The sequence below is a fragment of the Amblyomma mixtum genome, chromosome 4 (assembly GCF_055824585.1).
Source record: "Amblyomma mixtum isolate Tamu chromosome 4, ASM5582458v1, whole genome shotgun sequence".
NCBI classification, from domain to species: Eukaryota; Metazoa; Arthropoda; class Arachnida; order Ixodida; family Ixodidae; genus Amblyomma; species Amblyomma mixtum.
In genome coordinates this window covers 157,947,492-157,974,456 of record NC_143015.1, presented here as the reverse complement: position 1 = coordinate 157,974,456, position 26,965 = coordinate 157,947,492, and the positions used below count along the sequence as shown (strand labels likewise).

The 26,965-nt window shown below is 48.8% G+C and overlaps 3 protein-coding genes and 1 non-coding gene across 4 annotated transcripts in view; 3 read left to right on the top strand and 1 right to left on the bottom strand.

Moving 5' to 3' along the window:
* The window catches only part of LOC149348949 (lysosomal alpha-mannosidase-like), a 278,443-nt gene that overhangs the window by 160,425 nt on the left and 91,053 nt on the right, over positions 1-26,965 (bottom strand). The window lies entirely within an intron of this gene.
* Positions 1,326-15,952, top strand: LOC149348957 (8.6 kDa transglutaminase substrate-like). Its single transcript, XM_089586082.1, has 3 exons — positions 1,326-1,375; positions 2,234-2,354; positions 15,794-15,952. Exons 1-3 carry the CDS (start codon positions 1,326-1,328, stop codon positions 15,950-15,952), a joined length of 330 nt encoding a protein of 109 aa, XP_089442208.1.
* LOC149348955 (uncharacterized) overlaps positions 23,426-26,965 on the top strand; it is an 8,003-nt gene continuing 4,463 nt past the window's right edge. The window contains exons 1-2 of the mRNA XM_089585957.1: positions 23,426-23,475; positions 24,007-24,139. Of these exons, the coding sequence (XP_089442083.1) occupies positions 23,426-23,475; positions 24,007-24,139 (183 nt within the window). The remainder of the gene's footprint in view (positions 23,476-24,006; positions 24,140-26,965) is intronic.
* TRNAT-GGU (transfer RNA threonine (anticodon GGU)) lies at positions 25,468-25,541 on the top strand. The gene has a single exon. It is a non-coding gene; the product is annotated as a tRNA-Thr (tRNA).

Here is a 26,965-nt window from a genome sequence, read left to right as displayed (position 1 = left end):
ATGCAAGCTCTGCGCCTCTGCAGACGACAAACGGCGCCACCATCGTCATTCGGCGGCAACTCGCCGTTGCTGGCTTTCCGTTCCTCAATCTCGGCTCAAACGGCTCCGGATTTTTGTAGCGAAAGCTACAGTACTATAGCTTGGACGCATTTCGCCGTGAGCCTCCCATTGACCTAGAAACGACCTTGAGATAAGTCATGGCTAGTGTTGTTATGCAAATATACCTAATCATGTGCGGTCCACTTAGTGGGCCACCTTCTACCTTGAACTTTGACCTTGATTTTTGACATTGACATTTGACCTGTGACCTTTGACTGTGACCTTTGTCTTTTGACCTGAAACTTTGATTTTGAACTTCGACATTGAATTTTGAGCTTGCAAGTTCTCGGCAGAGGCAGTAAGAACGCCACGTGGTAATCACGTGGTGTTCCACGATTCAATTCACAGTTGTGACGTCAGGTAAGGGGCATATATAACCAGAGCTGTGCGCTTGACTAAGACGCTGTGGACGAAGGAGAGCGCTCTGAGGAGAGCACGTATAGTGAACTACATCTTCGAACATTACGGCAAGCTGCTTCTCACCATCCGGCAGAAATCGCTTGCCGTGAGTGCGCTTGTCAGCGAAAAAAATGAGACTGGAAAGGCTGACCATCGATCAATCTTTGTCTCCATCAAGCCAATCAGTGAAGTGATGAGAGGAATTAAGAAACAATAAAAGATGTACCAAAGATAAACCATGTTGACTCAAGCTTATGTAGCTCTCGCTACGTGAAACTCGGCTCGGCAGAGTTGAACCGCTGCCTAACTTTTTATAACACGGCCAAAGCAAGTAAGTGCCGTTGTCAAAACTTTTAGGAGAGAAAATTTACCGTAATATGCAATCTCATTGCGCAGTTTGACCCCAACAGAGCGAGTGGCTGAGGCGGGTGATGCACGTCAAGAGTACGTATCTGAATTTTCGGCGTATATTTTAAAAGAGGTAACCTATTTCCAGCTTGAACCCCTAGCGGGGGTTAAGCAATCAACAGGGATGTGCTGCCTGCAACTTTGTTCGACATCACTACGACCGTGAGGGCGCATCCGTGGCAAAACACAGACGCGAAATTAAGTTCGTCATACCTAAATATGACGATGATGATGATAATGATGCGTAAAAATTTTCCGCGATCTGACTGCACCTTCCTATTCTAGCTCTCCCGATCACAGGCGAGGATCATTAAAGATATGAAATCAAGTACGGCGAGCTTTGTGAATGCAGCCTGAGCTTCACATGTCGCAGCTTCCCAACTTTATACATTCATATTTGTCTTTGTTGCAGTGTCATAATGAAGGTACCTCTGGCTTCCGTAATGACCATATCCGTCACTGTAGTCACGTAAGTCATCTTAAAAGCCACCATTTGCTGCAAGGAACCACCTTCTAAGCCTGACTACGTCCATTGCAGAACAAAGGCCTCTCCCATGTCTCCAATTAACCCTGTCTTTGACAGCCGCGGCCACGTTATCCCCGCTAACTCCTTTATTCCACCTGCCCATCTAACTTTCTGCCGCCCCCTGTTATGCTTGCTTTCCCATGGAATTCATTCCGTTACCCTTAAGGTCCAGCGGTTATCTTCGTTCGCATTACATGCCCTGCCCAAGATTATTTCTTCCTCTTGATTTCGACTTGTATGTCATCAACCCACGTTTGTTCCCTCCCCCACTCTGCTTTCCTCCAGCCTCATAACGTTACATCCATCATTTTTCTTTCGAAAGCTTGATGCGCTGTCCCCAATATAAGTTGGACCCTTTTTGTTAGCCTCCACGATTCAGCCCCATAGGTTAGTACCGGTAAACAGCGGTTATAGTATACATTCCTCTTGACAAAAATTGATACAAGGAGTCAGTAATATTAAAATGCATCTTAGAAATAGCAGAAATTAAAGAAAAGCGGCATTAGTGAAGCAGGAAACGCCAGGCAAAGTCTTCTATCGAGCTGTTGACACCCTCTTTGCCAAACGACACCTCGATAACTAATGGTGACCTGGCGCAACAGCTAAGTTTGGCGCTGTGGCTACCTCATGGTTGGCTTACGACCATTTTCAATTATCACTCGCAAATTACGGCGAAATATCTTAGAAGAGCGTCTGTGAGACAACTTTTTCTCAAGTGCCTCCTACATTGGTGTCTTATTCGTGAAACGCGGTGGCCTGATTGTTGTTTTCCTTTCGCCATTGTTGTCTCTCCTCTAACAGCGCGTGGCCAGCACCAGAGCTTAACTGCTCCGGAGTTACGTGCCCAACGACATGCCCGCCATTGGAGTGCCCCTGCGGAGAACACCATGACGGTTGTCGCTGCTGCAATATCTGCAACAAGGTACTCAAGGGAGGTCGTAAATACCGCAGACTTTAATAACAGAGTTATAGCATAGCACCATCCGCGATCCGCTACCGTGAGCCTCTGCCGCGAGGTGTCACTGAGCACGCAGAACGCCCTACGGGCGCCAGATGGCGCCACGGGTCCGTCGTCTGCGTGCGCGGCTGCCGCGTCGAGATCAACCAACGCGTACTCAGTGGTCGCGTGCCACTGTCAGTAGTACCCGCGGAAGCAGACCACGCTATGCTATAACTTTTTAATAGATACTTTTAGCATAGAGCGTATGGCTAACGCTTACCGAGTACCGCCACTGCGCGTTCTCAAATCACCACGAGGGCGCCAGATGGCGCCACGTTCCTGTCGACAAGGCGCCTGTGCGCTATGGCGGGGCACGGTACGCGATAAGCGGTACCTGCGCGGTACACAGTATCAAGAAAATAGACACCTTTAACACACCGTGCATCGTATGACCGTTGCCGGAGTACCGGAAGCCCGCCCACCATCAGTTCGCACGCGCTGATTGGTCCCGATACGGCCGGCGCGCACGCAGCTCCTGATTACCTGGCGCCATCCAGGCAGTCTGCGCATGAGCCCTGGCGGCGCGCGAGCTCCCGGTACTCCGGAAAAGGTAACATAGTACACAGTATGCTAAAGATGTCTAATCTTAGTGAGCGCATTTCCTGCGGTGTGTTGTTCTGGAGTGACGTTAAGTCTTTCTAGAGGTAAATATGCTTCGCGTTTCCTTTCCAGACAAACAAGGTGACTAGAAATTGAAAGATCCATGTGGTTGGTATGGAACGGTCTCAACTCAGGCGTTAAGGAGAGCGGACACATGCATAATGCTGATATGATGAGATATCGTCGTACTGAAAAAGGCTGGAGTTTAACAAGGTTATATCTAATGAGACGAGCGAAAGACAGGCCTCCATCGCTCCGCAGAGTCAAGCTCCCCTCAACGGCTCGGACTGAAGCGAGCGCGGTGAGGCGCGCGCTATATGCGGCTAATTACGTTCTCATGACGCGTGGTACGACGGAACCTCGGCGCAGGCGGAGCTCGGCTCCAGTTCCGGCCACTCACGTGGTATGACGTCGGGCGTGTGAAGCTTGGCTCAAGGTCAAAGATTGTTGACCTTGAAAGTTGCAGCTCGGAGAGTGGAACTTTCGCTCCAAAATCGAGAGATGCCCAGTATCGAGTAGATCACTCACAAAAATTTTGAACAGTAAAAGACTTTTAAAAGATGCCTGTGGAACGCCAGCTCTAATCTGAGATCAAATGCTTTTTAAGGGGCTTAATGAAACAAATTGGCAACGACGAAGTAAAAGGTTACTTTACAGCGAGATGAAAGAACCATGAATTATCTACGTTGACAACTCACGTATTAGAAGAATATGGCTTACGCTATCGAAAACTTTCCTGAAGTTGAGAAAGACAGCGCAAGCAACTTCATTGCGATCAAATGACGTATTTAATAAGTCAGCGAAATCAGCCACTACCGCCTGACTGCCTTGTCCTTGGATAAAACCGTACTGACAAGGGGACATAACACCTTGACTGTCAAGAAAATTGGTAATAGTGCGGAGCAAGTTTGTTGTTTGTTTGTTGGGGTTTACCGTCCCAAAGCAACTCAGGCTATTAGGGACGCCGTAGTGAAGGGCTCCGGAAATTTCGATCACCTGGGGTTACTTAACGTGTACTGACATCGCACACCACACGGGCCTCTAGAATTTCGCCTTCATCGAAATTCAGCCGCCGCGACCGGGATAGAACCCGCGTCTTTCGGGTCAGCAGCCGAGCGCCGTAACCACTGAGCCACCGCGGCGGAGTCCGGAGCAAGTGTTTTTCCAGAATCTACGAGACACACCAAAGTATTAATATTGGTCAATATAGTTTTCAAGTTTATTTTATGCAGCTTCCTTCTGCAGTGGAATAACTATAGCTATTTTCATAGCTTTTATAATGATGCCTGTATCAGTTATGTAGTTTAAAATTGATAATACATTTTTCGAGCACTTAAATAACAGGAATCAGATAAATTTACGTAACAGGCAGAAAAAAGTAGGAAACGGCGTCAAGACGACTGGTTTAAATTGACGCCAGTATTGTGGTCGGCAAATGCTGAATGCCGTTTCGTTTCTTACGGCGCCTATTGAAGAAGCGAGCATAATACAGCTCCGGTTTCAAGAACGCTAGATGCACCTTCTTGCAAATATGATTGCAAATATGCAACAATTATTTGCATTTAGCTCGCTATTATATAGAGCTCGCTACATGCAGATGTAGTGAGAGAAATATGCTTTTCAGATACCCAATCGGGATACAGAAGATTTGGAACACTGCAAAGCACGAGAAACTACCATTTGAGCAAACGGCCCCGGAACAATTCCATGCTTCGAAAATGCTGCTTCGCGGCAAAAAAGCATGTGGCCCTGATAACATTCCGAACAATTTTCTGCAAAGATATGCCGAATCAGTTGCAAAGTTTTTGTATGTAGTGTTTCAAGCATCCTTCCGAACTGGGAAATTGCCCGGTGGCTGGAAGACAGCCCGAATCTTCCCTGTACCTAAGAAAGGAGATCGTTTAATGCTATGAAACTACCGCCCCAATCTCTCTTACTTTATCTTGCTGCAAATCAATTGAACACGTCATTGCTGATCGAATAAATGACTAAATCAGCATTCCATTTTATTCAAATTTCAGCATGGTTTTCTTGAAAGATATTCAACAGTAATTCAATTAGTAACAATCGTTCACTCCATTGCATTGACCGTAGACAGTAATCGCCAAGTTGATCTAATATTCTTATATTTTAGCAAGGCTTTTGACAAAGTCCCGCATGATAAATTAATTCTAAAGCTTCAATCTATTGGCCTTCCTGAGATATTAGTTACCTGGATTTCAGGCTATACACTAACCGTAAGCAGTATGTCTCAATTGATGGAGAGGAATCGGGCGCTCTTGTGATCACTTCTGGAGTGCCTCAGCGGAGTGTACTTGGACCATTATTGTTCTTGCTGTGTATAAATGACAACGTCGACACAACTGTTCCGGGCGTAGAGATTCGTTTGTTTGCGGATAATTGCTTGCTGTACCGAGATATTACATGTTCTAATCAGCGGATTGACCTAAAAATACCTCTCTAACTAACATGCTTGCATGGTGCCAGAAATGGGACATGGCCTTAAACAAAGAAAAAACAAACTTCCGTTGCGTGACACGTAAAAAAAAATATTTTTGACCCCAGGCGTCATCTCGGACTAACACCACTAGAGCAAGTTTCCAGCTTCAAATACTAGGTGTAACATTAACTAACAATCTGTCCTGGAATCCACATGTGGAAAAAATCTGTTCGTCCGCCTTTCGCAAACTGTGTTTTTTAAGAAATAATCTTTCCGCTGACCCTTCCGCTCATGTGTGTGCCCAGCCCTGGTGCGTTCATTGCCAGGTGAACACCCACCCCTCCCTCGACCCCACTTGCCCCTTCATCCTTGCTAAGCAACGCGAGTGTGCTAAAGCTGCATACCTCCGACGCCTAGCTTTGCGCCGGGCCACTCAACCCACCAACCCTCCCCCCTCCTCCTCCTCCTCCTCCTCCTCCTCTAATCATGAATCTCCATCATCTCCGATCACGTCACCACCAGGCTCCTATGCCGCCATAGTTGAAGGATCCTCGGTGCCAGCGTCCCTCTCTTCCACTACACCACCCTCTCCATCCTTGACTGACGAGAACCGCTCCTTCGACCTCCGGCTCGCAATGCTGGAACGCCAGCAGCGAGAGCAGCAGCGCATTTCCCACGATCTACAACAGCAGATACATGCCTTGACTCAAACCCTCCAGACAACCACCTCCTCTCTTACCTCCCAGCTTAGCAAGCTAAATGAGCACCTTGCCACGTTCACCACTCCTTCCTCCAGCGCCCAGGTCGCCCCTTTGGCTGACCTTGTAGAAACCACCACACAGGCACATCACACTCGCTTGGTTCAGCTGGAAACTTCGGTTCTCCAGATCCTTACCACCCTCCAAGCACAATCAAAGCAATTGGAATCCTTTGCATCTATGCTTCAATCCGTCCATGAGTCACTGCCCCCGGCAAAAAAGAAGGAACGCGTACCATCGCGTTCCTCTCCTCTATCATAATGGCGTTTGGCGAGGACCTCGAGATTGTGCAGTGGAACTGCCGAAATCTTTGTCACAATAAGACCCCCCTCCACCAGTATCTACTCACCCGCCCCTCCCTACCTCATTTTCTCCTTCTCCAGGAGACCCGGACGGCCCGCAATGTCCCAGGCTACCGCGCCTACCATGCCACTACGGCCACACCACTTGCGTCTATTTATGTACGCAGTGACGTGCTCGTAGAACAAATTGACATCCCCTCCACCCTCCTTAAATATTTAGTTGGTGTGGTTTATTACCACCCTTCTTCCCGCATCTCACTCGTCCTTTTGTCTTTTTACAACCCCCCTGTCACTTCCTCTTTATTCTCTGCTCTGGGCAAATTCCTTCACTCTCTTTCTTCTACCTCCCATCTCCTCTTTGGTGGTGACTTTAATGCCCCTCACACACTCTGGGGCTACCCACAAACCCTCAAACCCGGCCGCCTCCTCCATTGTCTGGCCCAGGAACGCCACCTCACCCTTCTTAATACTCCTGGCTCTCCTACTCGAGCGGGCACTGCCTCACAACGCCCTACGACACCCGACCTCACTTTCTCTCGGGGTTCACTTTCCTTTCACTGGCAGGTGACAGCCGAAACTCTTCTAAGTGACCACTTTCTCATCCATATCACCACCTCTCTCTCCCACATCCCTCGCTGTCATCCGATTATTCACACTGACTGGCATGCTTTTCGCACTAATCTCGCCTCCGACTCCTTTCAATCCTACGACGACTGGACGTCGCGCATCTCTGCAGCGCTCACGTCCAGTAGCCGTCGCGTTCGCTCTCGTTACCCAATCCAAGACCCAGATCCTCACCTTCTCCGTTTATGGCGTCGCCGTAAACGTCTTCAACGCTCCTTTCGCTCCCAACCACATAATGCCCAACTTTCCTCCCGGATCACTGCTTTGCGGGCCGAGATCGTCGCCCACTGCGCCTCCCTCGAGCACTCTCGTTGGAGTGCTCTTTGTGACCGTCTTGACTCTGCATTACACTCGCGATCCACATGGTCTCTCTTCAAATCCCTCCTTGGCACTAAGCCTGCCCTTGCTCCCACTCTAGCTAAAGCCCTCACTCAAGGAACTCCCTCCGATGTTTTTGATCAGCTCGCCTCTCTCTATCTCCCGCCCCCTCTGGCACCCTCCTACCCGGTGTACTGCGGTGGACCTAACCCCGATCTGGACCAATCCTTCACTCTCCGGGAGCTCGAATCGGCTCTGGCTGCTAATGCTACACGCTCGGCTCCCGGTGAGGATGCCATTAGATACACCACACTTCGCAACCTTCCTGACTGCGCCAAAGAATTCCTCCTTAAAACCTACAATGATGCATGGGACAGCGGCTGCCTGCCCAGCTCCTGGACCTCCTCCCTCATTTCTATGATTCCAAAGCCGGGCAAGCCTCCCTCTCTCTCTAACCTCCGCCCAATCTCCCTGACATCATGTGTTGGTAAGACCCTTGAGCGAATGGCCCTGACTCGCCTCTCTAATTTTCTCGAGACGAGGGAGTTCTTCCCTCATTCTCTCATCGGCTTCCGACGCCACGTCTGTGCACAGGACATGTTTCTGGTTCTCCAGCACACGTTTCTGTCACCTACCCCCACTCAAATTCACGCCCTTGTGACCGTCGATGTTCGCAAAGCCTTCGACGGTGTTTGCCACGACCACATCCTTTCCCAACTCGCCTCCCTAGACTGTGGCTCCCGCATGTACTGTTATATCCGCTCATTCCTCTCTAAACGTGTCGCTCGCTTTCGAGTCGACACCTATCTGTCCGACCCCCACAACCTCACCCGAGGCACTCCTCAAGGTGCGGTTCTCTCTCCTACCCTTTTCAATCTTGCTATGGCCCCTCTCGCCTCCCAGCTAGCTGAAATTCCCGACCTGCATCATATATTTTACGCCGATGACATCACTCTCTGGTGTTCATCTGGATCTCCCGGTCACGTACAGGACACCCTGCAACGTGGCCTAGATCTCATCGACTCCTTTCTCACCACCGCTGGCCTCTCTCCTGCTCCTGAGAAATCCGAGCTTCTCCTTCTCAGCCATTCCTCCTACCAGCGCTCACACAACCACTTCGTCTCTCTCCACCTTTCTGGCTCTCCCATTCCTGTCGTCACACAGTGCAAAGTTCTTGGCTTCCCTTTGCATGCGGCTAAGAATGTGCAATCCCTTCACCGCGCTGTCACCACCTGCCACTCTGTAACTCACCTCCTGCGGCGCGTGGTCACTCGACGCTCAGGTCTCCACGAGGCTCACGCGTGCCGAGTTGCCCACGCGCTGGCCCTCAACAAGGTCTTGTACTTTGCACCCTACGCTTCCTTCACTCAGACTCAACTTAACGCTCTCGAGACTGCTCTTGTGGGCCTCTACAAGGCAGCTCTCAACCTTCCTATCACTACCTCTACCACTAAGCTCTTTGCCACAGGCCTCTTCCATCCTCTTCGTTCTCTTCTCAGTCTCCATCGTGACTCGCAGCTTGCCCGGCTTTCCCTTACCCGTCAGGGTCAGTGGTTATTGACTCAAGCGGGTATCTCGCCCATTCCAATCTCCCCGTTTACCTCTCCTATTCCCACCCCCGCCCCCAATCTTCGTATCCTTCCCCTCCCGACCAACATGTCCCCCGTCCTGCACGCCGGACGTCGTCATGCGGCCGCACAGCACCATTCCCCTCTCTTTGATACCCAGGGTGTAGCTTACACGGATGCCTCCTTCGTGGCTCCTCGAGGTTCCTGCGGCTACGCCCTGTACCATCCACACCTCCCTGCTCCTGAAACCCACACCAGCGGGCCGTATCTACACCCTCCAGACGCATTGTCCCTCGAGGTCCTCGCCATTGCGCATGCCCTCCAGTCATTTTCCCTCCTTCCCTCTCTCCAAGAGTACACAGTCTATTCGGACTCACAAGCCGCTATACACCACATACAGAAACGCACCCTGACCCCTTCTCTCCAACAGGAGGTCGAACGAGCGGTCTCCGCACTGCAGCCTTCCATCGTTTTCCTCCGCTGGGTCCCTGGGCATTCAGGGATTGACGGCAATGAGCTGGCCCATCAGCTCGCCCGCGACACACTTTTCCGGGCACCGTTGATCCCCTGGCCCAAGCCCTCGGAGGACGGTGGGACACTCACCCTTCGCCGCACCATAAAAGAGGTCTACCTTGAGCTCCGCCTCGACAAACGCCTTTACCCTCCCCCTCATCCATCACTCACGGTGCCGGAGTCTCGCCTTCTTCGGCACATTCAGATGAATGCAGTTATCACCCCGTCCCGCCTCTTCCTCTATCGCTATCGATCGGACCCTTCCTGTCCCAACTGCCCCTGTATCTATGCGGACCTGGCCCATTGCCTATTCTATTGCCCGGCTGCTCAGCAGTCGGGTTCCTTCCCCCCACCCTCTCTATCCATCACCACCTGGCTCGACTGGCTTGGCGCTGAAGGGGAAGAAGAACAGCGGCTTCTGGTCGCCCAGGCGGTCGAAATGCTCGGCCTGTAAATTATGGTTGATTAAAAGTCTTTTCCTACTACTACTACTCTTTCCAAAGCCCCCGCTCGGGTTAAACTTTTCGAGTTTAACTCACTAATCAGGCCTAAGCTCGAATATGCACGCGTTGTGTGGGATCCTTACACTAATACCAATATTACGAAACTTGAAAGAATCCGAAAAAAAGCCGTAAGATTTCTTTATTCAAAATTTTCACCTTTTAATTCTCCATCTGAGCTACTGAAATCTAACCGTATCCATTCTCTTGAGGCGAGAAGAAAAAAACATTCCACAAGAATTTCTTTCCTTGCTCATAAATAACAAACGGGCGCTTGATCTTGCACCCTATTTATCGCTTTTAGCTACTCGCATCACACGTCACCATCATCCCGGTTCACTTAACCCGTACTTTGATAGAACTTACACACTTAAATTTTCGCTCCGCCGCAGTGGCTCAGTGGTTACAGCGCTCGGCTGCTAGCCCGAAAGACGCGGGTTCGATCGCGGCGGCTGAATTTCGATGGAGGGGAAATTCTAGAGGCCCGTGTACTGTGCGGTGTCAGTGTAAGGAGATAGCGCCACCCAGCGGCGTTCGTGAGGAGAAGACAAAGCACGAGGAGCGCGTGCGGAGGGGTACGCCGGGACAGGTAGAAGAGGATTACGTGGCAGAGAAGAGAAGAGCGCGGTGGGCGACGGACGTGGACGAGTTCTGCTGGCTCCCCGAGTTCCGGGCTTGGGCCTCAGCCGCAGACGTCCGGGCCACCAGACCTGGACATCCATCGTCGAGACCTCAACCACCAGGCCCAGGCGCCACTCTTCTCCGTCCATCCGTCAGCTGCTCCACACAGGCCGCCTCGGGTGCCTACGTGGCTTTTCCGGGATACCAGACCTGGGAACTGTGCTGGGAGCCACGGACGCTGACGCTGCGGTAGCGTTGCATCGACATTGGAACACCCAGAGACTCCCTGACTGCCCGACACCGCCAGTCCTCCCCGCTCGTTGCTCGAATAAGAGACAAGTAGTGTGACTTTCCTCTTTGACTTTCTTTTTCCTGTATTTTCCGTAAGCATTTTGTTCTGTTCCCCCGTGTGTTTTTCCCGTGTGTTGTTGCGGTGCTCTCTTGTTACTTTCCTTTTTTCTCGCTCATATTGAAATTGGTTTCCTTTCCGATAAAAGCCGCCTCGTTTATTGTTTGTACTTTTGTGTTTGTTTAAAATAAGACCTGCAATCACACAGATCCTCACAAATTTGGCGTCCACTACGACAGGACGAGGTCGGTTATTATTTCTTTGCCTGTTGTGTTAATTTAGGAACAGTATGAGCGCGTCAGAGTTGGTTGCCTTAGGCGAGCGCATGGGCTTGTGCGGCGCGGAGTTGCGAGTGTGGGTGGAGGACGAGCTTCGTAAGGCACGGGAAGAGAGAGCCGCTGAGCGTGAAGCTGCGAAGCAGAAATTGGAGTTAGAGGCACGGAATTTGGAGACGGGGCGTGAAGCTGCGAAGGAACGCTTGGAGTCAGAGGCGCGGAACTTGCAGCTACAAATAAGGCTCATGGAGGGTGGCGCAAATCCTCCAAGTGACCGTGGAGAGCGTAGCGTCTCATCGACCAGCTCCATTAACCCGCACAGCCTCATACCACAGTTCAATGAAGCGCAGGATGACCTCGATGCCTACTTAAAGAGGTTTGAGCATGTGGCCACATGGCAGGGTTGGCCAAAAGAAAAGTGGGCAACGGCGTTGAGCTTGTGCCTTGGCGGCGAGGCACTTAGGGTCTTCGGTCGGCTCTCGCCTGAGGATTCCGTGGATTATGACAAAGCGAAGCTTGCCTTGCTTCAGAGGTTTAGGTTCACCGCGGAAGGGTACCGAAAAAGTTTCGCCAGAGCAAGCCCCAGGATGGAGAAACGGCCTCGCAATATGCTGCCAGGTTGTTTAGTTTCTTTGACCGTTGGGTCGAGATGCGGGGAGAAGGCCGCACTTTTGAGGTGGTTCGTGAAATGGTCGTGAGCGAGCAGTTCCTGAACAACTGTCATTCCCGTTTAGCTCTCTTCTTACGTGAACGGGAGGGCAAGACAGTCTGCAAGCTGGCGGAGGCTGCCGATCATTTTCTCGAAGCACAACGGCAAAATAACTTGTTGGTCTTTAAAGAAAAGGGGGAGCACACGATAGGTAAAGCCAAAGACGAGATTTCAGGTCCACAGTCTCGCCTTCGGTGTTTTCTTTGTGACAAGACTGGGCACAAGGCGTCGGATTGTCGGACGAAGCCGAAGCAATTGTATTGCACCTGGTGTCGCAAGGTAGGACATGATGCCCAGTCATGCAGAGCTAAGAGACCAGAAGACCGTCAGGAGTCCGCCTGTTGCATGACACCTCGATATTCACATCCCGATAGCACTGCAGTGGTAACGCGCGTAGAGGGCCAGTTGGGGGAGATGGTCTGTCCTTCCAACCCGGTGGAAACTGCTATGCCCGTGGCGCACGGTGAGGTGTTCGGCCAGCCTGGTTCGGTATTACGGGATACGGGCAGCACCGGCATTGTTGTGCGTGAGTCCCTTGTACCGGCAGCGGCACTTACAGGGAAGCAGGCTACATTATTCTTGGCCAATGGGACCCGTGTAGAAGTTCCGGAAGCGGAGGTGGTGATTTCCTCACCGTACTTTTCGGGTAAGGCCATCGCGCGGTGCTTGTCTACACCCCTATACGACATCATAATAGGCAATGTCCCTGGCGCTAAACCTCCATTCTCGGTTGACCCGCCAGTTCTAACTGATCAGGCAGTTTCCCTTGCCATGACGGGTGCGGTCGATGTTCCTTCCCTTACGGTGACAGCAAAGGTTTCAGAGAGTAGTAAAAGCCCCACTCTGAACACACTCCACTTGTCACGGCCGGAGTTTCGCTTGAAACAGGAAGAAGACCCGACTTTAGAGGTGTGTCGCAGGAAGTTGGGGCAAATATTTCGTGGCAAGGGACAGACCGCCCACTTTTTTGATACAGATGAAGGTGTTCTCTTCCGGACATACCAAGTGTGTCCCGGCCGAGTCGTTGAGCAAGCGGTGGTACCGAAGGGCTTACGCACGCAAGTCCTTAAGTTGGCGCATAAGAGTGCATTATCCGGCCATCAAGGAATACGGAAAACAATAGCAAGGGTGCTCAGTGAGTTTTACTGGCCCGGTGTACAGGCTGACATTAAAAGTTATGTCAGATCGTGTGCTAAGTGTCAACCGACTGTGTCAAAGGAAAGGGAGAACAAAGTAAATGACGCCGTTGTTCCATCGGCTCGAGGGCTCACTTACCGAGCAGGCTTATCGGACGCCCCGGAGTTACGGCTACTCGCGTGCGAGGGAGGCTACGCAGAGACCCTACAACTTTATAGGGGAACTAGATTGAGGTATCCACCACCACACAGAGCACTGACTAGGGAAGAGGCTGTAGGATGGCGTAGGCTACAGACGAACACTTTTCCTAACCTGTACATATACAGCAAAATGTCACCAACGCAATTCAGATCAGACTGTCCCTGGTGCGGCGGTACACCTACACTCTATCACATTACCTGGGAGTGCGAAAGAAACATAGCATTCCACAATTATCAAACACCGAGTGAGGAGCAATGGGAGAGCTGTCTCTCCAGCAGCGAGCTCGAGGTCCAGAGGGCCTTGGTACAGCACGCTGTTGAAGCGGCACGACTCAGTGGAGCCCTGGACTGAGGGCCCACCCTTGCTCGAAGACTCAAGTCGCCAGCGCCCAAGCAGGACGACCAAGAAGTCTTCATCTCCGCGAATCTCTTGAAAGAGCAATAAAAGTTTTCTCTCTCTCTCTCTCTCCATCGGTGCCGGCGGACAACGGCCGGCACAGAGGGTATAACATCGTACGACGGGGACATTTAAAACCATGGTGGAGACCGAGGTCGGTTTCGAGAAACCGGTTTCACAAAGGAAAACGGAAGTACTAGTTGAAAGAGTTCTCGCGACGGTGAAGTGGTTTGATGTGAAGAATGGAATACCGAAGAATGTAGCCCACACCTGTTCTTGTTGGCATTGTCTGTGTTTGTTCATGTTTGTTTTTGGGTGTCGGCTACTTACTTTTTATGCTTTCCGTGTTTCTTCGCCCTCTATGGACGCTTTACGTTGACTTTCCATGTGCTCTCTGTGCTGTGTGTGCGAATGTCTGTGAACACTTCGAACATTGACGACCGTCGTATTGTGTGTGGTGTGTAGTGTGCGCGCTGTGTGCGGTGTTCTGTGTTGCGATCGTCGAACGCGTCTGGTGTCGCTCTCCTGAAGTTGAGTTCTTTCCCTTGGAAAAAACTTCCGAAGAGGGGGCCTTCTGTAAGGAGATAGCGCCACCCAGCGGCGTTCGTGAGGAAAAGAAGACAAAGCACGAGGAGCGCGTGCGGAGGGGTACGCCGGGACAGGTAGAAGAGGATTACGTGGCAGAGAAGAGAAGAGCGCGGTGGGCGACGGACGTGGACGAGTTCTGCTGGCTCCCCGAGTTCCGGGCTTGGGCCTCAGCCGCAGACGTCCGGGCCACCAGACCTGGACATCCATCGTCGAGACCTCAACCACCAGGCCCAGGCGCCACTCTTCTCCGTCCATCCGTCAGCTGCTCCACACAGGCCGCCTCGGGTGCCTACGTGGCTTTTCCGGGATACCAGACCTGGGAACTGTGCTGGGAGCCACGGACGCTGACGCTGCGGTAGCGTTGCATCGACATTGGAACACCCAGAGACTCCCTGACTGCCCGACACCGCCAGTCCTCCCCGCTCGTTGCTCGAATAAGAGACAAGTAGTGTGACTTTCCTCTTTGACTTTCTTTTTCCTGTATTTTCCGTAAGCATTTTGTTCTGTTCCCCCGTGTGTTTTTCCCGTGTGTTGTTGCGGTGCTCTCTTGTTACTTTCCTTTTTTCTCGCTCATATTGAAATTGGTTTCCTTTCCGATAAAAGCCGCCTCGTTTATTGTTTGTACTTTTGTGTTTGTTTAAAATAAGACCTGCAATCACACAGATCCTCACAGTCAGTGCACGTTAAAGAACCCCAGGTGGTCGAATTTTCCGGAGCCCTCCACTACGGCGTCTCTCATAGCCTCAGTCGCTTTGGGACGTTAAACACCAATAAACCAACCAAACTTAAATTTTCCTTTTTCCCGCGTACCATCAGCGAGTGGAACTCTCCGACACAATAAATGTCAGCGCATAGTCATCCTGCATGCCTTTTTTATTTTACTTGTTGCCCGTGTATCTTTAATATCTAATATGTATTTGTTCTGCTTGGATCTGTAACATGATCTGCAGTATGAAATAAATAAGGTGCCTCAAAGCGTGGAAAAAAACACGAGCCCAGGGCATCAACCACACATCGACCACATATCTCGGTGGACAACCCAGCCGCGACGTAAAGGAAGGGATAAAGGAGAGAGTGAAAGAAGAAAGGAAGAAAGATGTGCCGTGGTGGAGGTCTCTGGAATAATTTCGACCACCTGGGGATCTTTAACGTGGACTGACACCGCACAGCACACGGGCTCCTTTTGCGTTTCTACCCCAGACGAGCGCCTTATGAAGCAATGCCAAATCTTGATGAAAGTAGATAGCAACTGGTGCAGTCATCATCCTCTTGTCTGGTCGCTGTCACCTTCTGGGACGACAGCATCCCCAGACCAAAGCCCAGTTCCGCGATAAAGGCCACTCCCTGTAGTGAAATACGCGCACAAAAAGACTACAATGTGCCTCTTCTGGTGCACGTAATTTGCTGTACAAGGTTAAAGCCTTCAGCGCTCGACGCACTTTGCTGTGCTCTGTTTTTGCAGTGCGCTAACGAAGTGTGCACCATCATACCAGACGACCCGTGCTTGGAAGGCCACTTCTGCGAGCTGGACAACTATGACCAAGACTTCCACACTGGCGGCATGGGGCACTGCAAGCCATTCCCCGAAAACGTAAAGGACAAAGACGACAGAAAAAAATAGCGCTACAGGGAGACAAACGCAAGAAAGACCGACGCAGAACATGCACTTTTTTTTTGTCTCAAGCAATATGCGCCATCTAGCCCAATTTCACGCTGTTTTAAGAGCAAGACAATCTGCTCTAATTCCGCCGTCACCGCTAGTACGCCAGCAGTAGTCTCCACCAGTTACGCAATGGCCGGATGCCGCCTCATCACGTGACTCGCGAAAGTGGCACCATCTTCTCAATAGACATTATTACGAACAATCTGCCAAAAAATAAAACTTAAAGATCAAAGACTCCACCTGCTCGCCATCTTTCTCTCCAGTATACTTGCTACGACCTTCCGAACTGCACATCTTAGCTTGTGTTGTCTTGCAGGGATCCGGGTGCATGAATGAGCCTCTTGCGGTGTAAATGTATTTATACGCACAGCCTGCCAAATAAATGTCAGTTGTCCGTTTCCTCCTTTCCTCTGCTCTCTTCTTTAGCCTTGGGCCTTGCGCTGTTTCAATCATATCATGCCAGTTGATGTACCCTCTCTGATCTTTTTAGGTGAATTGGGTTGAAGATAATTGTTGGAGGATGCTTGACGTCTTGCAGATTCGAATTGCTCAATCACATTGCTCGAGGACACTTCTGGAGAGGTTAACATTTTATAACAATTAAAAGCCCAAAGGAAGATACAAGCAAGGAGAAAACATATTCTGAGAAAAATAGTTCTGTGGGTGAGTCATGACGGCGATACTTGTTAGAAATGAATCTAACCGCTTTCCTTTGAACACGCTCCAGTTTTATTATGTTCTCTTTGCGGAAGGGGAACCAACATATTATTCCATACTCCAGTACAGAGCGGACAAGTGACGTGTATGCTTGGCGCTTAGTATCGATTGATGCAGATCTAAGCGAGCGCTTGAGCGAGTAGAGAGCTGCCATTGCTTTATTAGCGATATATATATTACCTGTTTGTTCCATTTTAGATCGGATGAAATTATGATGCCTAGATATTTATACTCTTGCACGTTCCTCAGCATCTGTCCTTGTAGATAATATGGGAAGTTCATGGGTACTTTCTTATTCGTCACTGTCATACAAACCGTTTTTTCTACGTTAATTCCCATCTGCCATGTTTGACACCATTATGTTACATCGTCAAGCGCACTGTTGAAAGTTGTCGGGTCGTCACGGCAGGGTATTTCTTTGTAGATGATGCAGACGTCTGCAAACATTCTTACTGTAACGTCAGTGCTATCATGCAGATCATTGATAAAAAGAAGAAATAGGACTGGTGCTAGAACGACATCCTGTGGGACGCCAGACAACACAACGCCGCAATTCGAAGAATGTTCTTTGTAATGTACATATTGCCGTTTACCTGTTAGATAACTTTTCAACCATTTGGTAATCATGTTGTCCCTGAGGTAATGGATAAGTTTCTGGAGGAGCTTAGGATGGGAAACTCGATCGAACGCTTTGGACAGGTCTAAAAATATGATATGGGTCTGGCCATTTTTATCCATTGTTAACGCTAGCTCGTGAACTGTCTCAATCAGTTGAGGGGTCGTAGACAAACCTTTTCTAAATCCATGCTGGTTAGGAACAATTACGTTATTTTCTTCAACAAATGATACAATGTCTTGAGAATTAGATGTTCCAGGATTTTGCAGGCCGTACAAGTAAGGGAGATTGGTCGGTAATTTGATGCATTGAAACCAGGCTTCTAACTGCACAGACCGGTCGAGGCCCACTCCTTCGCCTAGGCCAACATCCTGCAGCTCTGCCGCCCCTCTTACGTAGTATAGTGTTTGTCAAAAGTAACCAGGCTGCATGGTTTGCTTCTAGCTCGTACAGTGGAGCCCTTACAGCTTCCCTGAAGCTGAAATGGTCGTTGAAGGTAATGGCTGGGGGTCTTCTTACCTTCCAACACCTTTTGACAGTTATTAAAGACACGAGGGCTCCACTATACAAGCTAGAAGCAAACCATGCAGCCTGGTTACTTTTGACAAAGACTGTACACGGCGCATGGGAGCACATTGCCAACACAGACAGCAAATCTTGTCTCTCTCGCAAGGCAGCGCATCAAGACAGTCGAAAATGTGTTCAAGTAAAGCGCAACGCCCCTTCTCTGCAAGTCGTCTTGCTTCACGAACGTATTCTCAATAAAGGTGCTGTTATTCCGGTTTGGAACGACACCGCCCTGTATACTACTCCCAAGATCCGTACGACCAAGCTACTGGCTCCCAAGGCCGTCATCACCACACTGCCAGTTGTGTAATCCAGTGCATATAAGCTGAACTGCAAGCTTTCTGCGATTACCTCAGTGGAGCCAGGGGACCTTCCCACATCCCCACCTGTACGCGCAGTGGCAAGTACTCGTAACATACCAAGCCTGCGCCAGTTAATCTAAGTACTTCAGTCGTGTCTCTTCCGACACTCGTCACAAGGTTTTATAAATCCGTGGCAATGACCACAGCTTCAAGATTCGCAACGTTCCCGCACAATTTGGTATCTCAAGCAGTGAGAACGTCCATCGCTTGGCACATGCACATCTACTTTCCGTCTATAGCCTGTACCTCCTCAAGCTTGGAAGAAGACTACCTCATAATCAGCAAGCCATAAATCGCTCTCGCTGTTACGTATACCACGTGACCACAGCGAATTCTTAGAAGCTCCCTTGCCTCAGTGAGCTGCCACTCAAGTAGACGGTTCGAAGAATCCAGACCAGAAAGCTGCTGACTACATACCTACTCGACCACTTTCATCGCAAATGGGCACCACCGGATATTTCGGCCATCTGCACCACACCCCACAGCACGGCCGACCTAGACCACCTTCTCTGGTATTGCCCCCGATACACAGTTGCCAGGAAACGCGCCTTCAAAGCTATGTGTCTGGGACCCTTGCCCACCTCCCTCTGGATCTCGTCCTGCCCGGGCAACACTGCACCTCTTAATACGCCAAGAGCCCGCGGTGTTTACTCCTGGTGTTCAACCTGGACCCGGTGGGACCGGCCGCCTGTTTATAACCCTTTGGAGCCCGAAGCTCCTTCTATAGACCACATATATGAAATCCTAACCCTGGTCTTAATACTTAAGGCAGTACAAATACCATGTCAACAAATGGTCATTGTTCAGTTGCACACATTAAGGTGCTTTGGTTTAATGGGACCGATAACAAACGCAAAAAGTCGGGCAGACTTTCGCCTTTTCAGGTGGAAACGAGGATGCCTTAAACGAGGGGCTCGTTAAAGCATGCACGGAAGAAGTAAACAATGCTTGAAATAATTTTAAATGTTTACTTATTGTCGTGTATACCAAAATTTTTAATAGCGTAATTTCATTCAAAGAAGAAAAGGAGATATGCCACACACAATCTTCGCATGTCGCTTGTGCTGCTCTCCAGAATCTGTAAAAGCGAAGGCTTTAATTTGGAAATTTGGAATGAATCAACAAATAAGGCAGTAGTTACTCGTTGACATCCAGCCATGCGCAGCCATGCGACTACAACACTGAAACAATAGACGATTCCGAAAAGGACCAATACTGCACTGAATAATTCCGAAAGCCGCCCCTCTGTGCTACCGAAAAGCTTGGTATTGTGTACATATGAAGTGTGCAAAGGAAAACAGCTGATCAGCAATGTGTGCAAATCTATAAAAATCACTTCTTATTTATTTCCGGTGATGTAACAGCTACGAAAGTGGCGTGACGGCCTAAAGAGGAGTGCAGTCCTCACGAGCTCCCGGACCAACTGTGCAGGTTTGTAATCGTTGATTTCTGCCCTTTGCTGGCGTTCCATTCAAATGTTCTAAGGGGAAATGTAGAACCCGGTGGACTCCACAAATGGCACAAGTGGCGATAGCGCAAAACATAATCCCAACGCTGTGAAAACGCTCACAATGTCCGTAGATTGTACAACATTTGGTTCGTGAAAAGCACGGAGACGAACCCAGATATCACACTGGAAACAGGAATACGCCTATACGGGAGTAAAAACGGAGTAGACTGTCGTCTGCCGAACTTCCGTCTATAAAATAGAGTGCGCTAGAGGAGAGCTTACTCTATTTTTACTGCTTTCGCGTTTAGAGTGCGGTAAGCTGACTAGCTAAGAGGCGCTGGATATTTCATATGTCTCAGAAGTGATTAATTTAGTATATCAATCACTATCAATCAGGTGATAGAGAAATGCGCAGAATATAACCAACCCCTATACAGGGTGTTTCACCTAAGACTTTCTGCAATTTTTAAAAATAAGCTATTTGAATTAGATGTGTGCTTTTTCTGGCATAGCATTGTCAGTGGTGTAGTGCATCATAATGCAGCTAAGATGTGCTAACTAAAAGGCTTGTTAACCAATATTTAATAGTTAACTTTTAAACTATTACCGTTGGGCTCCTTAATTATTGAGAGGCACATAGCCCACCGTAAGTAATGTCCATATCCGTTTTTAGAATTTCGAGAACGCGATTATCCTCGGCGCTGCGTCCCGACAAATTTTGGCTATTTCGACGAGTTATGTGCACTGGAGAGGTTGCTTTGCCTGCAAGCTTCTCAAACCGCATGTATTTTGGCGCAATGTAGGCGAAATTTGTTGGGCCACGGCGCCAAGGGTAACCGCATTTTCGAAATTCTAAAAACTGATATGGGTATTACTTACGGTGGGCTACATGCCTCTCAATAATTAAGGAGCCCAACGGTAATAGTTTAAAAGTTAACTATTAAATATTGGTTAACAAGCCTGCTAGTTAGCACGTCTTAGCTGCATTATGATGTACTACACCACTGACAATGCTATGCCAGAAAAATCGCGCATCTAATACAAATAGCTTATTTTTAAAAATTGCAGAAAGTCTTAGGTGAAACATCCTGTATATAGCCTTCATTGATTACGAGAAAGAATTTGACTCAGTGGAAACCTCAGCTTTCATGCAGGCATTGCACAGTCAGGGTGTAGAAGAGCATTATGGGCAAATATTAGAAGATATCTACGATTGCACAGCTACCATAGTCCTCCGTAAAGTCAGTAATAAAATTCGAATAAGGAAGGGTGTCAGGCAGGGAGACACAATCCCGCCAGTGCTATTCACCGCTTGTTTACAGGAGGTATTCCGGGGCCTGAAATGGGAAGAGTTGGGGATAAGAGTTAATGGAGAATACCAGAGTAATCTGCGATTAGCTGATGACATTGCCTAGCTAAGTCACTCAGGAGATGACCGGCAAAGAATAATCAATGAGTTAGACAGGCAGAGCAGAACGGTGGGGCTAAAAATTAAAAAGCAGAAAACCAAAGTAATGCTCAACAGTCTAGCAACGAAACAGCAGTTCGCAATTGGTAGCGATGGGCTGGAAGTAGCATGGGAACATGTCTACTTAGGGTAGGTAGTGACAGTTGATCCGGATCATGAGAGGGAAGTAATCAGAAGAATAAGAATGGGGTGGAGCGCACATGGCAGGTTCTCTCAGATCATGAATGGCAGTTTGCGAATATCCTTGAAGAGAAAAGTATACAACAGCTGTATCTCACCAGTACTCCTCTATGGGTCAGAAACATGGAGTCTAACAAAGAGGGTTCAGCTTAAGTTAAGGAAAACGCAGTGAGCTATAAAAAAGAAAAATTATAGGTGCAACGATAAGATACCAGAAACGGGAGGAGAGGGTGAGGGAACAAATGCGGCTTAAGGACATCCTAGTCGAAATCAAGAGCAAGAAATGGGCTTGGGCGGGGCATGTAATGCGAAGGCAAGATAGCCGCTGGTCCTTAAGGGTAACTGAGTCGATTCCAAGAGAAGGCAAGCGTAGAAGGGGGTGGCAGAAAGCCAGGCGGGTGGATGAGATTAAGAAGTTTGCGGGGATACGCTGGCAAAGGACAGGGTTAATTGGAGAGACATGGGAGAGGCCTTTGCCCTGCAGTGGCCGTACTCAGGCTGATGATGATGATGAATTTAGTATATTGTCCAATGGAGGAACCAACTATTTTTTGAGGTATTAGTTGCCATTTTCCCTTCAAGCGAGGCTGAGGGGCAGTAAAGTACGTCTGACGGCTACCGCAATGCGGTCGAATCGGCCGAAGGAATGTGCTGGGTGTTCCAGAGAGCTGGCGCCTCCATACCAGCGCACGGAGCCCATAAGGAAAGGCGCGTTATAGCAATTATATATTGGGTGGACACCTGGACGGTACGAATCCCGATTTCCCCACTTGTTTATACTTCTTTTACGTTCTATTCCGTAGCCACATGAATTATCAGCTTCCTAAATCTGAACCTGAAAACCTAAACCAGACCTGGAACACGCCGGGAAACCGTATGAACAGGCGCAAAACGCCATCTTTGGAATAACAAAACAAAAAAAATGTATTCAAGTAGCTAAGAAACATAGTGTGATTCCCCATATTTAGTGAAGCGGCTTTATTGGAAATGGCTGCGGTCGATAAAAATATGGGTAATGGGTTACCCCAGTTGTTCAATTTTAGGTGTATTTTGTACGTCAAACGGCAAATGCACTCAAACACACAACGCAACTAAATTTATCATAGCAAAAACCTCTGCAAAATGTTGTCAGCTGTTTATCAGATACAGCGCCTGAACTTTCACGCTACTAAACAAATAGGCAGCCGAGGAACCACAGACTGGATGAGACAATGCGCAAGCCTAGCTTTTTACACCTTTTCCGTTTTAAAGAGAACCCCTCTTTTTTTCCTTTTGCACGAGAAAAAGCTCTATCGTTTCAAGAGCATTGTGTGTAAAGACGGTCCAGTTTTTATTAGCGAGCACTACACGGTTCCTTCTACATAACGACAGCTGCAAAAAACGCATTCAGCTGAACCTTCACAGCACCTAAAAGGGAGCAAGCATTGATTTAGCTCCGAAGATACAGGAGAGGTAAGATGTCTCTTGATTATAAAAGTAGTTTGCTTGGTTACAGTTCACACTTGATAGAACGTAGGGGCTCTGATGTACCAAAACCAACATGCCGCCCGTAAAGGGATGACATAATTAATAAAGCATTCAGAGCAAAATCAGTTTTAAACTTACTAATTCACCCAGAGCGTCAAATGAACCCTTTAAATGTTCACTGAACCTACTGAGACTGAGAGGACAAATAACTTCGCAATCAGCTAGTTCAGTAATATGGGACAGTTACAAGCACTAAGATTCCCTGGTAGACCTGTTAACCATGCGACCTCTTGTGAGCATTAAACACTTGCAGGGTTGTAGTGATCAAGGGTGAGGCGTTTTTTTTTTTTGAGGGGGGGGGGGGGGGGGGGGGGGGGGGGGGGCATGCGCAACACGATTCCAGCCGCAACAAAATATCTGTGGCAAGACACGAAGTCGACATAGAATCTCGTTATTTGTATAATTATTCGGTGATTCCCGGCCACTTCCCATTCTTGCTTGCCCCATCGCAATCAAAGGATCAATAAAGGACTGAACTCAGGTACGGCGATCGTTGCGAATGCAAACTTTGCTAAAACAGCTCGCATTTAGTCGCAGGATGGGGATGCAGGTTGCTCTGGTTTCGGGAATGGTCATCTCCATCGCTGTCGTCAGGTAAGTAATCCTAATATCAGCCATTCCCTGAATCGAACCAATAATTTTAACTTGCAGTTTAGGCATAGCAGAAATTAAAGAAAAGTGACTATGGCAAAGTAGCAAACGAGAAAAAGTTGGCGCCACTGAAATCTTGACACCATCGTTGCCAGACGGTCTCCGATTGCTAATGGTGACGTGGCACTGCATGTTTGGGAAATTCAGCGCAAGAAACAGGCGAGGACGAAAAGCAAGAGGGGTAGTTCTTGCATTTCGTCGTCGTCTTTTTTGGCGCTGAATTTGCCAAACATGCAGTGCCAAATGGTCTCGAATGTCAATAGTGACGTGGCATAACAGCTAAGCTAGGGCCAACGAGTTTCCTGATTTTCTGACGGCTGTTTTCGTTCTGACTCGTGTATCACAGCGAAGGATTTATCAAAAGGCGCTTGTGAAGCAATTTCTAAAGTGCATGCTACACAGGCACCTTAGTCCTGAAAAGAGAGGGCCTGATTTTTGTCGTTCTTTCCGTTCCTCTTTTTGTCTTGCTTGTAGTAGCGTGGTCGGCAAATTTGCCAGCGTCGGTTGTGATGATTTCGTCTGCGAGCAGGCAATGTGCCCACGACGAAGGAGCTGCCGTTGTGGAGCGTATTTAGATTACTGCGGATGCTGCAAACATTGCTACAAGGTACGTAGGCGGAGGTCCAAATATTGCCGACTTCATGAGCATATCTTGTCACTGTAGGAATTTGTCGTATTATGTGGCCCTTTAAGTCATTTAAGACGTATCTAAGACGTACGTATGTCATTTAAGACGTACTGTCTTTGCCAAAAGTAACCGGGCAACGGTGGCTTCTCTCTTAGCCACGGCATCATCATCATCATGATCATCAGCCTGCAGCTTAAGTTAAGGACAACGCACGAGCTATCGAAAAAAAATGATAGGTTTAACGTTAAGAGATCGGAAGCGGGCGGAGTGGGTGAGGGAACAAACGCGGGTTAATGGCACCCTAGTCGAAATCAACAGGAAGAAATGGGCTTGGGCAGGGCATGTAATCCGAATGCAAGATAACTGCTGGTCCTTAAGGGTAACGGAGCGGATTCCAAGAGAAGGCAACCGTAGCAGGGGGCGGCAGAAAGTTAGGTGGGCGGATGAGATTAAGAAGTATGCGGGGATACGGTGGCTGCAACTGGCAAAAGACGGGGTTAATTAGACATGGGAGAGGCCTTTGCCCTGCAGTACGTAGCGAAGCGTTTATAGCAGTCCTTAAGCTCTGAATCCGTGCAAAGTAAGGTGAACTCTTGCCCTATGGCTATGCAACTTTAAGACTTAAGATCTGCCGTGAAGACTCCCTTATACGCTTGAGAAGCAAGAACCTGTTGCTCGGTTAGTTTTAGCAAAGGGGGTACACAAGTTGCGCATTTCCTTTCCAGACAAACACACGGGCTTTAAATGTACAGAAATATGCTGCTGTCTGGTTTCGAAAAGTCTTACGCAGGTCTTAAAGAGAGCTAGTACACGTAGAATACTGGTATGAAGAACAGTGAGCACCTGGTCTTACTTCCCCCTAAAGCACATGCATAACCTTAAAAGGTACACAGGCTGCGCGTTTCTTTTCTGGATAAACATAGAGGCTATAAATGTACAGAAAGATGCAGCTGGTTGGAATCGAAGTCTTACGCAGGTGTTAAAGGGAGATGGTACAGTACGGTCCAATGTTAAAGGGAACATGCGATCGCGTGGCCTCCGCGCTTCGCGAAGCCCTGTTGCCCAGATGCGGCGAGAATGGGCGGCATCAGACGCATGTGCGCAGGCCACGCAATCACATGTTCCCTTTAACAATGGACCGTACTGTATATGTAGAATTCGGCTGCGCTCCGGTGGATGTCAATGAGTAATTACTCCCTTATTACAAAATTTACTCCACCTTGGGGGATTCCCCTAAACATTTGGCCAACACTGTTCCCACTTCTAGTTATTGATCAATTCACTCTCGCCCTATCATGAGGTTGCCGTCCCGGTTAGCTCAATTGGTAGAGCGACTGCTCTGGTGAAGCGGTGGTCCCGGGTTCGAACCCCGGACCAGGACGAATTTTTCTTTAACTGCGAAGTTTCTGAGAAAGCTGTTACCTTTCCTTTGTAGCCGTTTGGCTGCGCTCCGGTGGACGTCAATGAGTAATTACTCCCTTATTATAAACTGAAGAGTACGCACCTAACCATACGTCCCCTTAAAGCACATAAATGACCTAAATTAGCTAGGCTTGGACAAATTAGAGCAAAAATAAAAAGCTACCTAAAGATCACAGGTTGAAAAGGTTGCCAGGATTATGGTCGGCCAAATGCTGAATGCAGTTTCATTCAATACGGCGCCTATTAATGAAGATGCACTAAGAGGACTTGGAATGAGAGTTATATTCGCATATCGTTCTTTCAGTATTTCTGGCGCTGGTGTGAGTAAAGTGCTTTGTAGATACGCGATCGGAAGGCTGAAGGTTTGAAATGCTGTGAGGCAAGAGAAACTATAATTCGTGCAAACGGCTCCAGTACTATTTTATGGTACCACAACCTGCTTCGCGGCATAGAGTAGGTAGACACTCTCTATCTAGGCACACTTAATTGGAAGTGCTATCTTGGAAGTGTGCATGCACACTTCATTTTTACATCAGAGGTATATCTCACAAACGTGAAATCACCTAGAAGTAAACATCGTACAAAATAAATTAAGCGCAAATAAAGGGCACTCAAGATCTTTAGTTTTAAAACTGTGTTCGTCATTTAGATTTTGGCACGAACACTGGCATGAATAAACTGACGATTTCAATATTCGTGCCGATAATCTAAATGCTTCTCGTTTGATTAAAGAGCAGGCTAATTCTGGGTAATCCTCGTGTTCGTGCAAGTACACTGTTCGCGGCTACTTCGGCAGCTGACGAGGTACGAACAACATATAAGCATTTTACTAGCTGAGCGCCTTACAAGCGGGTGTTTTCACAAGAGAATTTCAGATTTCCTCTGAATAATGAAAAAATTCGCAGTGGCTTAGCTCTGGTTAAGCCTGGATATACAAGCGAAAAGCTGCATTTATGCTTTGTTTGACGTCATGGCTTTCGCAGTTCGCGCACAAGGCACTGGGAGCACCACGATAGCGGCATAGATTTTGAGCCAACTCCCTCGCTACCACTTCTGGTTCTTCTTTTCTTCCTTCCATGGCGAATGTCTGCGCCTCTTCTACGGCCGCCGCCGCCGCTCACGCGTTATCGCAACGCCTTGCGAAAGAACCTTCTCTTGGGACTGCGGTGGAGACCGCGCGGCAGCGAGGAAGGGTAAACCGGTGGCGAGGAGGAGAACGGAGGAGGTGGCAAGGAGGGAAAGGGCGCGCCACGGCGACGCCCAGGGGTGGCCCACGCGAAGCGCGGTGTTAACGAGCCTAGTGAAGCTTTTCGCTTAAAACAAAAAAAGCTTGCGTTGGCCCAGCTCGCCGCTTTTCGTCACTGGTCTGTTGTCGACAGAGCT